The sequence below is a fragment of the Dipodomys spectabilis genome, unplaced genomic scaffold (assembly GCF_019054845.1).
Source record: "Dipodomys spectabilis isolate Male_0828 unplaced genomic scaffold, ASM1905484v1 ptg000061l, whole genome shotgun sequence".
Lineage (NCBI taxonomy): Eukaryota > Metazoa > Chordata > Mammalia > Rodentia > Heteromyidae > Dipodomys > Dipodomys spectabilis.
Window position 1 is genome coordinate 6213394 of NW_024870738.1, and position 14440 is coordinate 6227833.

The 14440-nt window shown below is 39.3% G+C and overlaps 1 protein-coding gene across 1 annotated transcript in view; it reads left to right on the forward strand.

The window, feature by feature from the left end:
• The window catches only part of Nhs (NHS actin remodeling regulator), a 313459-nt gene extending 299826 nt beyond the window's left edge, over nt 1–13633 (forward strand). Inside the window, exons 5-9 of the mRNA XM_042680505.1 lie at nt 562–754; nt 3404–3535; nt 5214–8168; nt 8442–8568; nt 11085–13633. Of these exons, the coding sequence (XP_042536439.1) occupies nt 562–754; nt 3404–3535; nt 5214–8168; nt 8442–8568; nt 11085–11727 (4050 nt within the window). The 3' untranslated portion in view covers nt 11728–13633. The remainder of the gene's footprint in view (nt 1–561; nt 755–3403; nt 3536–5213; nt 8169–8441; nt 8569–11084) is intronic.
• The last annotated feature ends 807 nt before the right edge of the window (nt 13634–14440 follow it).

Consider the following 14440-nt stretch of genomic DNA (forward strand, 5'->3'; position numbering starts at 1 on the left):
GTGCTATCTCTGAGCTTTTTTGCTCAAAGCTGGTGCTCTACTACTTGAGCCACAACTCCCCTACAGCTTTTTGCTGATTCATTGGAGGTAAGCGTGTCACAGATTATCCTGCCTAGGCTGGCTTAGAATCACAGTCCTCAGTTCTCAGCCTCCTGAGTAGTTGTGATTATAGCCATGAGCCCCCTGTGCCTGGCTTCTCGAGAGTTTTTTTTAAATAAGAATTTATGGTGAGAAAAAAAGCCAGGAAGTGGATCTAACTTTCACTGGATTGGAGATAGGCAGTTTTCTTCCGTTTGAAGTTCAAGAATTTCTGGCTACCTTGTCTTTCTCCATTCCATTTTACCTGACCAGCATGTTTAACTTGCCCAATTGTCTTTTTGTGTCACTTCAATGTTGAAATAATGGTTTCAAGTAGTTGTGCTTACTATTTCTAAGAATCCTTCCTTTTTCATTTTAAAAGCTTGTCACGTCATTTTCTCATATCTGATAACTATGAATTTTCTTATACGTGTGCTTACCTAAAAATTATGATGGCTCAATCTGAAAATACTTTGTTTACAGTCTCACCCTCCTGAGGATGAAAATGCAGATGTCATGTTAGGGCAGAGGCCAAAAAACCCAATACACAATGTCCCCTCGACACTGGACAAGCAGACCAACTGGAGCCAAGCGCTGCCTCTCCCAACGCCAGAGGAGAAGATGAAACAAGATGCCCAAGTGATTTCTTCTTGCATTATTCCCATCAATGTCACTGGTATCATTATTTCTTTCCTTATGGGTACTTGGGTCCAAATATTCTGTGTATTTCATATAGTAAAAACCTGTACTGTTGGGTCTGTCAGCTAAAACTCCCATTTTTCTAAATGGATAATATCTTTTTTCAAAATCAAAATACAACCCAGGAGACATTCAATATTCTTTTGTCAAGTTTTGAACATCAATTTGAACATATGCTGCTTGTTATGTAAATGATGGACAGTTTCTTTTTGAGGAAAAAAACACCAAATAGCTCTTTGCTCATAGCTTACTGAAATAATGGAGAAATTAATCTCATGGTAATGAATTTAGGCAACTGCAAGAAAGAATAGAGTACACCCCAGGTTTCTAAAACTTCCTGTAATGTCTTACTCACCAACTGGAAAGCATGCTTTCATGTTTCCCTGGATGAAGGTAAGCTGTTTTTTTTTAAAAAAGAAAAAAAAGATTCTTTAGACTTAGTGATTTCAGGAATTTTTGACCTTCAAAATATGAATACATAGAAGATAGATGAATTCTGCTTTAAAACCAACAAATCTATCTTTCTTTCACTTTTCTCCTTTTATGTATAGAGAAGTTGAGTATTAGTTTAGTCAGGAGCCTAGCTGGACTTTTCTTTAAAGTATATTTGCAGCAATTAGGAATTCCAAAATTGGCTCTGGTAACGTTAGCTGCAAGTTAAATCATATTTTTAAGGTATTCCAACTTTAAAGGTAGAAATTCAATGATCTATCCACTACAATTTCTTAAAATACCTCATCATATTTATGTATAGAAAACATCAAAACATGGAAATGGAAATGAGGGACTCAGAGAGAGCGAGGGAAAGGATGAAAGAACAGCAAAATAACCATGTTATGACTGATTTGAATCTTGGTGCCACATGACTAAAGATTACATGTCCCTTGAGATATTTGGACATAACTATTATTAACCCTACTCAGATTTCTCTTATATAGCTTGGGAAACAAATGGACCAGGTTTCTGAGACAGATACTAGTTCCTTTCTGCAAAAACATTCTTAGTTGATTGGCTCGCTGTGAGCTGGGACTACATTTTCCTGATGATCTATTCAATGTGTAGGATAAATTATTCTAAAGATATGTGCTTATCTGATCTCTGTAATCTAAATGGGATGTATTAGTGGAGTTCAGCTGCCATGACAGATCATTTTGGCACCCTCTTAAACTAATTTTCAGTTCTGGGAACATCTGGTTATTAGAAGCACCTGCTTCCTTCCTGGCACTGTAAGTAAAATCTTGTTTTTAAATTTAGTACTATGATTATGGACCATCGTCCTGTGATTAGGATAAAGGGAAGGGTTTTCTTTCTGCTTTATTTCAGGAACTCTCAGACTCAAGCCTAGATTAGATGTTGATTTCAAGAGCTCTAAAGATAACATTATTAATTATGTCTATATAACACATGATGTCTGTGTCTTGATACCCTTAAAATTAGAATGAAGGCTTTTAACATTCAGTTGGAACCAAGAAAGGAAAATCCCATTTGTATGAATTCTGTGGTAATAATGTAATTATTCATGATGTGAAACAGGCATTTCAAAGTGAATTCTAGAAACTGTTGGCACTGTGATGCCAAGTCAATCTCAACTTCTTCATTATACAGCTAAGATTTAACCTGCCATTGGTGGCCCTGTGCTTAAGAGTTAAGATAAATGATGAGGTGAGCCATTCCAAAGCACAACATTGTGGCTTCCTGAGGTGAAGCTCACTCTGAAAATTTCACAGTGAGGGGGTAGGCCAGACCAAAGTTGAGATCTTCATATCCCTCCTCATCGTTCTACTTTTGATAGAACGGTTGACAATAGGATTATTTAGAAATAAACTAATAAGCATCATGGTTGGGCCCCTATACATAACAAAATACAAAGTGGTTTAAAGCCTGGGGATTCTAGCTTTTACAGTTTGTACAGAAAGTAGATGCATTTCATTTCAGGAACTAGAGACTCCCTGGTATATTTATTTCCCATTGGCAGGACAGCTGGTACTAAACCAAAAAAGCATCCAATGAAGTCAGTCAGCAGAAGAAAGTAGAGTACAGCATAGTTTTTTTTTTAAAAAAAACTCCCCATGCTGTTGTTTCCTTGCAGCAGCGTGTGTGTTTGCGTGTACGTGAAGGGGGGGTGGTGGTGGAGAAGATTTTGGAATTGAAGGTAGAGGAGAAAAATTTCACAAAGAAGCTTTTAATGAAGAAGTGGGTCAGGGTATGTTAGCTGAACTAATTCAGGTTAACATCTTGGCTATGGATCTACTATGCAAAGGTATCAGTTTCACAGAGCCCAGAAATAGACCAGTAAATAGTAGTGACTAAAGGTTATAAATCCTGAAGGATCCATTACTCTTTGAGAGTGCTTTTTTATGGTTTTTCTCTCTTCTCTTTGTTTTGATTTTCGTCTCTTTTTTTTTTTTTGGTGACCTTTGACAGTGCAAGCTGTTGTAGAAAACTGCATTTAGAAGTAAAGCTTAATGTACTACAGCATCATTTAAATAAGAGCTGAATAAGGGCTCCCTTATATTTGGTCACAGGCTTCCCTTACTTCCAACCAATAAATGTCACTGTGTTCCAAGTAAGTGAAAATTTTGTTTTCCATTTCTAAAGGCTAATGAGTCCTATTTGTGGTTTGTAGGAGTTGGTTTTGACAGAGAGGCTGGTATACGCTGCTCTCTTGTTCATTCACAATCTGTCCTACAGCGAAGACGGAAATTGAGGAGAAGGAAAACCATCTCGGGTATCCCCAGAAGAGTTCAACAAGAAATAGGTGTGGTATTAAGAAAAAGCTCATGGTTTCTGTGTAGTGCATATCATCAGGAAGTTGAAATGAGTGACAGCTTTCGAATGGTTTCCTTAAAAAAATAATAAATATTTTTAACTGGTAGAGCTTTGGAAATAATGTGTGTTTCTTTTATATTCAGCAAACTAAGTGGATATTTTTTACAAACTTGAGTGAATTTTTATTTTTATTTTGCTTTCCTTTTTGCATTTGTAATATACAAGATTATGAGTATTTAAAATTGTATTTTTATCTTTAGTTAGTTGTACAAAGTATTTACCATTAACAAATCACATTATAAGTACAATGCAACTTGATCGATACCACCTTTGGAATTTTGTTTAACTTCTGATCTTAACTATAAAGGGTTAATATTAGAGACTCAGACATGGAAATTCCAGTCTTCTGGCTGAAATGAAATCTTTTGCCAATTTTATAAAGTTCTATTAAGGTAGAAACTTCATAAAAAGTAGAAAGATTCAATGCAAGTCTTTTTTGATGGGACTTGGAATTTCATTTAGGAAAGATACAATTGTATGGCATTATTTTAAAATGTACATTTTGAGCATACTAGAATACTGAAAATATGATGCCCTTGAGTGATATTTCCAATTTTTTTCTGTTCATCATATTGAGAACATCTCTATTTTGAAAACAGTATTACTATTATGGTAGCATCTCCTATAAATATTATTTTTATTTCTTGTAATGAACTCTATGATTTTTATTTCAACATGTTAATATTATAAACACAAAGGAAAAATAACAGCCAAGAGGATAAAGGATACTTTAGTACAGAAAAAGCAGTTTTGGGGGGAGTACAAATGAATGAGGATGAAGAGAGATAATTCAGAAAAGATATAAAGCAAACCAAGCATTAGTGGCCCACACCTATAATCAAACTACACCGGAGGCTTAGATCCTCAGATTGCAGTTTGAAACCAGCCCTGGCTGGAAAGTCTGTGAGATTATTATCTCTAGTCAATCATCAAAAAGCCAGAAACAACTGTGGCTCAAGTGAAAAAGCTTAAGGGAAAATCTAAGGAACAGTACCCAGACCTTGAGTTCTAGCCCCACTAATGGTACACACACACACACACACACACACACACATACACACAGAGAGAGAGAGAGAGAGAGAGAGAGAGAACATCTCTTTGTATGTATGTATGTATATATACATAGATAAATGTGTATATGCAAATATAGTTGCTAATATATAGAGAATGAAGCAGAGACAAAGCCAGAGATAGAAAGTATTCTAACTTTCTTCTAATGTTATCTATTCACTGCTATGTTTTTTCTTGTGCTTTTCCTGGGCCTTAAATTCAGGGCCTGGGCATTGTCCCTGAGTTTTTTTGCTCAAGGCTAACATTCTAACACTGGAGCTACAGCTCTGCTTCTGGCTTTTTGATGATTACTTGGAGATAAGCATCTTAAGGATTTTCCTGCTCAGGCTAGCTTCAAACCAGGATCCTCAGATCAGGAACCTCCTGAATAGCTAGGATTACAGGCATGAGCCACTGCTGCCTGGTTACTGTTTGTTTGTTTGTCTGAAGAGAGAGATCTCTAACATGCCAGCATTTAGACTGGTAGATATCTCTGAAAAAAAAACACGTTATTCTGCTGATACATAAGATATCTCATTGTTTTCCCTGTGCCCTAGATTCTGATGAGTCCCCAGTGGCCAGGGAAAGGAACGTGATTGTGCACACAAACCCAGACCCCTCCAATATTGTCAATCGGAGGTCCGGAACCAGGGATTCAGAATGCCAAACTGAAGATATTCTGATTGCTGCCCCATCCAGAAGAAGAATCAGAGCTCAAAGGGGTCAAAGCATTGCAGCTTCCCTTTCTCATTCAGCTGGCAACATTTCTGCCCTGGCAGACAAAGGTGACACCATGTTTACTCCTGTAGTGAGCAGCCGTACCCGTTCTCGGAGCCTTCCTCGAGAGGGTAATAGAGGTGGAGATGCTGAGCCCAAAGTTGGTGCTAAACCTTCAACCTATGAAGATGGAGAACCTTTTGTGGGAGACCATGAAAGAACCCCTAATGATTGTAGTGAGGCTCCAAGCAGCCCAAGTGCACAGGAACACCAGGCTGCATTGGGACTGGCCTGTTCTCAGCATATTCACAGCCCCCAGCACAAGCTAAGCGAGAGAGGAAGGTCACGTCTATCCCGAATGACTGCTGACTCTGGCAGCTGTGATATCTCCTCCAACTCAGACACCTTTGGGAGCCCCATCCACTGCATCTCCACTGCTGGCGTCCTCCTTGGCAGCCACATGGACCAGAAAGATGACCATCAGTCATCCAGTGGTAACTGGAGTGGCAGCAGCTCCACATGTCCCTCGCAGACCTCAGAAACAATTCCTCCTGCAGCTTCACCTCCCCTCACTGGCTCTTCACACTGTGACTCAGAGTTGTCTCTCAACACAGCTCCTCATGCTAATGAAGACACCAATGTCTTTGTGGCAGAGCAGTACAATGACCACTTGGAGAAAGTGAGAGGCCACCGGGCCAACTCCTTTACCTCCACTGTTGCTGATCTCCTGGATGACACCAACAACAGCAACACAAGTGACAGTGAGTGGAATTACCTACACCACCATCATGATGCATCCTGCCGCCAAGATTTTAGTCCTGAGCGTCCTAAGGCAGATAGTCTGGGCTGCGCGAGCTTCACAAGCATGGCCACTTATGACAGCTTTCTGGAAAAGTCTCCATCAGACAAAGCAGATACTAGCTCCCACTTCTCAGTCGACACGGAAGGATACTATACCTCCATGCACTTCGATTGTGGTCTGAAAGGTAATAAAGGCTATGTCTGTCACTATGCAGCCCTAGGCCCAGAGAATGGCCAAGCCGTTGGGGTTCCTCCTGGTCTTCCCGACTGCGGCTGGCAGGACTACTTAGATCACCGGAGGCAGGGGCGACCAAGTATCTCTTTCAGGAAACCAAAGGCAAAGCCAACCCCACCTAAACGTAGCTCATCGTTGAGGAAGTCTGAAGGCAACACAGATGTTTCTGAGAAGAAAGAACCAAAGATAAGCAGTGGTCAGCACCTGCCTCACAGTTCCAGGGAAATGAAGCTGCCTCTTGATTTCTCCAACACACCTTCTCGAGTGGAAAATGCCAGTGTTCCTACCAAACAGGAGCCTTGGATGAACCAGAGTGAACATGGTGTTAAGGAACCTCAGTTAGATACCACAGATATTCCATCATTCAAAGATGAAGGTGCTGAATCAACTCACTATGCAGACCTCTGGCTTTTAAATGACTTGAAAACAAACGATCCTTATAGATCTTTATCCAATTCAAGCACAGCTACAGGTACTACAGTTATCGAATGCATCAAATCTCCAGAGAGCTCTGAATCCCAAACATCACAATCAGAATCAAGGGCCACCACTCCATCTCTTCCTTCAGTTGACAATGAATTTAAATTGGCTTCACCAGAAAAGCTGGCTGGCTTGGCATCTCCATCAAGTGGTTACTCAAGCCAGTCTGAAACACCAACATCCTCTTTCCCAACCGCTTTCTTTTCAGGTCCATTGTCTCCTGGAGGTAGCAAAAGAAAACCTAAAGTTCCAGAAAGGAAATCCTCCCTACAGCAGCCTTCTTTAAAAGATGGAACTCTATCACTGAATAAAGATCTTGAACTTCCGATTATACCTCCTACCCATCTTGACCTAAGTGCTCTTCATAATGTCTTGAATAAACCATTCCATCACCGTCATCCATTGCACGTTTTTACTTATAAGCAGAACCCAGTAGGAGAAACGCTGAGGTCAAATCCTCCACCATCTCTTGCAATTACGCCAACAGTCTTGAAATCTGTTAACCTTAGGTCCATCGGCAAGTCTGAAGAAGTTAAGCAAAGAGAAGGCAACAATACAGATGTGCCCCACTTAGAGGACAGTGCTCTCACAATGGCTGCCCTGTCTCCAGGCAAGACTAGGTCACATACAACAAAGAAACCAATATCCCGTCAGTATTCTGCTGAAGATACCATACTGACCTTTGTAGACTCCACTGCAGTTGAGATGGGACCAGATAAACTCCATTTGGAAAAGAACCCTACTTTTGATGGGAAGAACCACTGCCATCCAGAAACTGTAACCTCAACTGGTAGCACAAAAGACCAACCACAGATGGGAAATGACCCTGTGCCAGAAAATGTATCAAGTAAAAGCTGTGGGGTTTCCACTGAAGGATTTCAGAGGGTATTTGCTGGCCGCCACAATGATTTGGATGGTAAAATAATACAGTGTGGATCTGGGTCAGATGGAGCCCTAGTGCAGGTACTGAAATCATCCTCTGTAGATCAAGAAGATGGTACCCAATCTGAATCTGTGGATGTAATCACATTTCAGTCCACTTCACCAATGAGAGCAACAGACATAAGCAATCAACGTAAGCATCAACTTGTTATGAGCCGCCACCATGACAAAGTGCCTGGGAATATCCGCTATGAATCAGAGACATCAACTGTAAACTCATTCCCTGAAAAATGTTCTGAGCAGGAAAATATTGCTTCAGGTGTTTCACCCCAAAGTGCCTGTGATAACAGCAGAGCAGAGGAGACCCAAGGAAACGTGGATGAGGCTTCATTGAAAGGTCAGTCATCTCTGCCTTTGTCATGATGGAAATATGTCTTCAGCCATTTCCTTTTGCTGTCTTGCATTCCATACAGCCCAGGGTGTTGGTTTCCTTCCACTATTTCTTTTTGCTTACTAAAATGATTGAGATAGAAGTTTTTGTAGCCAATAGATCTCTCTGTGTCATTTAAACAATGATGGTTTCTGTAACTCCTTTTTGAGTGTTGAGACTTTGAAGCACATTACTGGGCTGAGAAACTTCTCTTAAAGATATCTCTGTTCTTATTTGAAGAATCATCACCAAGTGATGACTCCATCATCTCACCCCTTAGTGAAGACTCGCAAGCTGAAGCAGAAGGCGTGTTTGTGTCTCCAAACAAACCTCGGACAACTGAGGATTTATTTGCTGTCATTCACAGGTGAGGAAGTATCATCAAGTTCCCCCTATCCTCCCAAAAAGAAAGGGTTTGCTTCTCATCAAATATAAACATGGGAAGAAATCCTTTCCTCCCTGTAATATAGCCAGCAAAACCACAGGCAAGCAAGGAAGAATGACATTTCCACGTCAAATGGGTAGGCTTAAATGCACGGTGGGGAAAAAAATGAACCTCAGGTACCTAGATGGAATTCTCAAAGGACAGAATTTGGAGATTTTCTTTACTATTTCACAACTTCACAAACCATTTTTGAAGTAAGCAGCTTACAACTCTCCTCCTTCCCGCCCCAGCTTCCTTGGCTTCTGTTTTTTTTTTTTTTCTCCTGTGGATCTTGTGGCTTGAATTCAGGGCCTGGGTGCTGTCCCTGAGCTATTTTGCTCAAGGTTAGCACTGTATCCCTTTGAGCTATAGCTCTACTTCTGGTTTTTGAGTGGTTAATTGGAGATAAAAGTCTCGTGAGGACTTTTCTGCCCAGCTTTTTCTGCTGGTTTTGAACCGGGATCCTCAGATCTCAGCCTCCTGAGTAGCTGGGATTATAGGCGTGAGCCACCAAGTGCCTATCTCAGCTTCTGCTTTTTTTCCAACAACTTTTATCTTCTGATTTTTTGATTCAGTATCCTCTTGAAAGAAGAACACTGCTCTTTAAAAACAGTGGGATTGTTTAGGGGTATTTTTGTTTTAGGGATTCAATTGAAAGTAATTTCTACATATACAGTAGCAGGCACACTTCTGTACTCGGTGGGTAAATAACTATTGGTTTATTTTTATTCACCTCAATGCCTAGTCTAAGCCTTAGACATATTCCCCTCACCTCCCATATTTTATAAGTTAAAGAGCCAAATACCCACAAAGAGCCATCTGCTATGTCTGGAATAGTGAATAAGGCATTAGTAGTAGACTTAAATTTGAATCCCAGGTCTGACTCTTTCTATGTAGCCTTGGGTAAGTTAAAACCTCTGAACCTATCTGTCCTCTTAATGTAAGTAGGAATATCTATAGCTCATATATTTGGTATTGATGATAAAGTTAATATTTTTATGTCTAGAATATGATATCTGCTAAAAGCTAATATTATTTGAAAAATCTACTCTATTGGCATGTCTAGACACTGGTGCATCCAAATCATAACCACAGAGTTTTTAATGAACCAAACTTAGGCTGCTTTATGATCACAAAATGATCACAAAATTCAGGTTTCTTTTTCATCCTATAGATTTTAAGTTGGTGAGAAATCATGTTGCTAGTTCATTTCAGGTTATCCATGAAATGAGTGCTACTGATGATTCATGGCATTTATTTCTGCTTAATTATCAAGACAAAATCAATAATATGATGAGTTTGGAGGTTCACTAGACTTGAGGAGTTTGATCCTCTTAGATTTGTATTTGCTTAGGTTTTGCTTATTTAAGTGATAAGTAATATTTTTCTTTCCTTTCCTTTTTTTAGTGCTTGTGTATATTTGAACTCGGGGCCTTGTTTTTGCCAGGCATGTGCTCTATCACTTGAGCCATGCCTCTAGCCCCTTTTGCTTTTATGAATTTTTGAATAGGGTTTCTTATTTTTGCCTGAGCTGGCCTGGTTATCGGTCTTTCCATTTACATTTCCCATATGGGTGTGATGACAGGAGCACACCACCATGCCTAGCCTTTTATTGGTTGAGATGGAGTCTCATAAACCATTTGCCCAGGCAGCCTTTCTAGTAGCTAGAATTACAGGATTGCCACCATATTCACCAGCTATTTTACTTTGTTGAGAACTTAGAGTGTACAAAGCTTTAAGGGATCCAGAGATGCTAAGTTTTCCATTCTTCACCAAGAGTTAGCTTACTGAATAATATGCTATTGATGTTACTAGGAAGCTAAGGGAAATGGGATTACAGCCAAGAATAGATCTGCTTACTGAAAAAGTCTTTTTATCTAACTTTCTATAAGCAGGAAATGTAAGAGTACACAGAATAGTCTTAATACATTCTCATATATCCATTCCTGCAACCTCATCATCAAAGCAGGGTCCATCCTGTCCCATCCACACCTCTACACACTTGTGCTATTATTTGGAGGCCAATTCTGGCCAGTAGAGCATTTCATCTCTAGTTTAAAGACAGATTTACTAACAAAAAAAACCAGCTGTCTCTGATCACATGGTAAGTTGAAGGTCAGTTAGACAGCAGTTTTTTTTTTTCTTAACCTGTTGCACAATCCCTCAGTAAGTCTTCTTCTGGAATGTCCAATGTCCACAGTAACCATTATCAAAAAATGCCATCTCTGGAACCTAGCCAATGTCCATTGGTTATCAGACAATTTCTCTAAGTCTGTGAGCACCATGAGGGGAAAGAATGTATCTTCCTCTTTATCTCTGTGGTCCTAAAGCTGAGAAACCTCTCCTACGGGATGCCTTTTTAAGTAGAGGCAGGAATAGGAATCCAATACTTTCTGTTTCATAAAGTGCCCTATGTGGACTCAAAATGTTACCCATTTTCTTTTTTTTTTCCTTCAAAGATCCAAGAGGAAAGTACTTGGAAGAAAAGATTCCGGTGACATGTCTGTTCGAAGCAAATCCAGAGCTCTCCTCAGCAGCAGCAGTGGTGGTGGTGGTGGCGGCGCCAGCAGCAGCAGCACCAGCAGCACCAGTTCTGTCACCTCCTCCAGCAGCAGCGTGACAACTGCAAACAGCCAGAGATCTCCTGGTCTCATCTACCGAAATGCCAAAAAATCCAACACATCCAACGAAGAGTTTAAGCTGCTCCTCCTCAAGAAAGGCAGTCGCTCTGATTCCAGTTACCGCATGTCCGCCACAGAGATCCTCAAGAGTCCCATCCTGCCGAAACCTCCTGGAGAGCTTCCAGGGGAGGCCCCACAAAGTTCTGATGATGCCCATCAGGGATCCCCTGGGGCCGAGGCATTGTCCCCTCTCTCTCCCTGCTCCCCACGGGTCAGTGTAGAAGGGTTCTCCTCAAAGAACTTTGCCAGCTCAGCATCAGCCAGGGTGGGACGATCCAGAGCACCTCCTGTGGCCAGCAGCAGCCGGTATAGTGTACGCTGCAGGCTGTACAACACACCCATGCAGGCCATCTCTGAGGGAGAGACAGAAAACTCTGATGGGAGCCCACACGATGACCGCTCCTCGCAGAGCTCCACATAGGCTTCCGTGCCAGGCTCCCTCCCAATGCCCAAACCCTTAGTAATGACAGACCCTAGGGATACCACAGAGATCTCGAGAGAATTCCCAATAGGATGGGGGTACCATAACTGCTAAGTAATGAATTTTTAAATACCTGCTGGGGAGATGGGATGTTGATGGAGTCATTCTGGATTGGTTTCCATGTTTTAAGTAGCTGCACTGTTTTTCATGGTTTTCTTTAGCTTAGTTTGATTTATCTGATTTCATTCCCTGTGATAATAGGAAATACAAAAGAGATAAAAGTATCTACTTTTCATGAAACCTATACAAGGTTTTCCCAGAGCTGCCTATTCAGAAAATAAAGCCCTCACTGTCATGATTCTTTAAGAAGATGAAATTACTCCGGAGGTTTGGTATTTTTTTACATTAAAATGAACTAAAGCAAAATTTAGAAGAAAGAACTACACATATGTAAATACCATATTTTTGATAAAAGTGTGTAAATAGATTTATCAACAATGAGTGGACATGTGGCCAATTATCTACCGCACACCAACTGTTTATAGAACACACAAGAATAAAGTATAATAACTGTATTCTGTGAATACCATTTTCATATTAAATACCATATTTAAATGTCCACCAGTATGATTTCAAAGTGATGAACCTCAAATATGAATTAAAAACTGGCATATTAAAAAAATCTTGAGGTCATATACTGAAATGTGGTTAATCTGAAGTAATGAACTCAGACCTAGTCATTTATGTAAACAAGCTAATAGAAACTCGTGGCTTTGATTTGCCATGTGGAAATCTGGACAGAATGAAAAGCATGCTTTTGATTGACACCTTTTATCAATGAAAGAAATCATCATTCTCAACACAAAGCCCTGAAAAACAGCATTTGACAGTGTCTTTTAGGTTTTAATTTTTTTAATGGATTGCTTTAAAGAGAATGAGTAGGAAAACCAGTAGTTCATTTTAGGTTATGATGAAACATATTAGGCTACTGGGGTCATAATCTAATGACTAGAATCTTTTGAAGTCCTTAAATGGTTTAGCAATTAGCTCCAGGTTCTTAAACTAACGAAGAGAAAACCTAAGCATGTTACAGAGCTATTAAAACCTGCAATGAGTTTTCAGCAAAGCTTTCTCTCTGTACTGATGAAATTCATGCTACCTAAAAAAGTGAACAGAAATGACACTGTGAACAACGTAGTTGGGAGATAGGTATGTGTATATGCATTATTTATATTCACTATTAAACTGGGAATGGGGCGCAGTTCTGGTTCACAATGCTACATACAACTGAGTTTTTGTCTGGCTTTACTCTATCTGCTTGATGGCAAAGGGGAGGGTGGTGGGTGGGGAAGGAAATGTCAGGGCAAAGGCTCTGATAACATGAAGGCAGGGAAATAAGCTGAATTACTTGAAATTACTTGAATTTTCTTGTCTTAAAACTGAAAAAAAAGGTAGTTACAAGTTGAAATCTACAAGTGGTTTTTGCACTTCTGATTTTAACGTGAACTGTTACTAGTGTTTGGAATCTTATGTCAGAAATATAAGCAGCTATGTACTTAGATTTTTGAATGGGAGAGGTACAATGTAGAGAGATTTCAGAAGGGATATGATCTTTTTAAAAGACTAGAATGTGATTACAATGATAGAACACACCAGGGTTACCAAAAAATTGATAAGCAGCTGGCTTTATGCCTATGCAAGTGGTATTTGGGAAGGTAGGAGGTATGAAAGGTTGTTTTTAGATTGTGATTCATTCATACAAAAAATGAATGAGAAAGCCTGGTCTAAGAAGATATTGTCTTTCAATAGAGATGTGTTTTAAGAGTTACAGATTAAGAATTAGAGATTCTGATTGCTGTTGGTGTTTTGTTTGTTTGGAAAGAAAATAAAAATTTCTGGCTTTTAATATTTGTTTTTAGTACCAAATTGTGTCACTTAATTTCTTGTCATACTTGTATGTAAAATGGGTGCTGGGGGTGGAGGGGTAGAGGAAGAGAGAGAGAGAGAGAGAGAGAGAGAGAGAGAGAGAGCACGCAAGTGAGCGAGAGAGAACTTCATGTGTACTGGGGATAGATAAGCTACCTGGTAAAGGGTTTGAACATTTATGAAGTGTTATACTTTTTATTATTAAAAATGTGTTGGGGTTTGAAAACAAATGGACCATTCATTTCTCATTGGAACACATGAATTAAGAAAACCAGCATGGGAACATGAACAAATCTGTTTCATGCTTTGAAAAGAAAACTTGACAAAATTTTAGAAATAAAAGATTTTAGGTAAATGTGATAAGAAACCATTCTTTTCAGTCACAATAGGTGATTGCAATTTTCATAAAAGCAGTTCGTTTGCAGTATGGCTTTTGCATAGCTAGGGGTTTTTTAAGTGTGAAGAAAGGTATGTGGGCTTTAAAAACATTACTCTAAATCTTGAATAGAAAACCCATGAATTGGCTTTAATAAAAATGTCACCTCTTTATTATTGACATTGATTTAAGTAATGGTACCATATATATATTTTAAAATACATATTGACTTGAATTATGAGGCAATAAGATACCTTCTATATGTAATGATCACAGAACTAACCCTTATAATATAGTTTTACTTATTTTGTTTACTCAAAAAATCTATAGCAGAGTTTCTCTATTTTATATTTCATATATTTAAAAAACCCAAATAAAGATGGATTATAAATTCACTGTGGAAAAAATAAA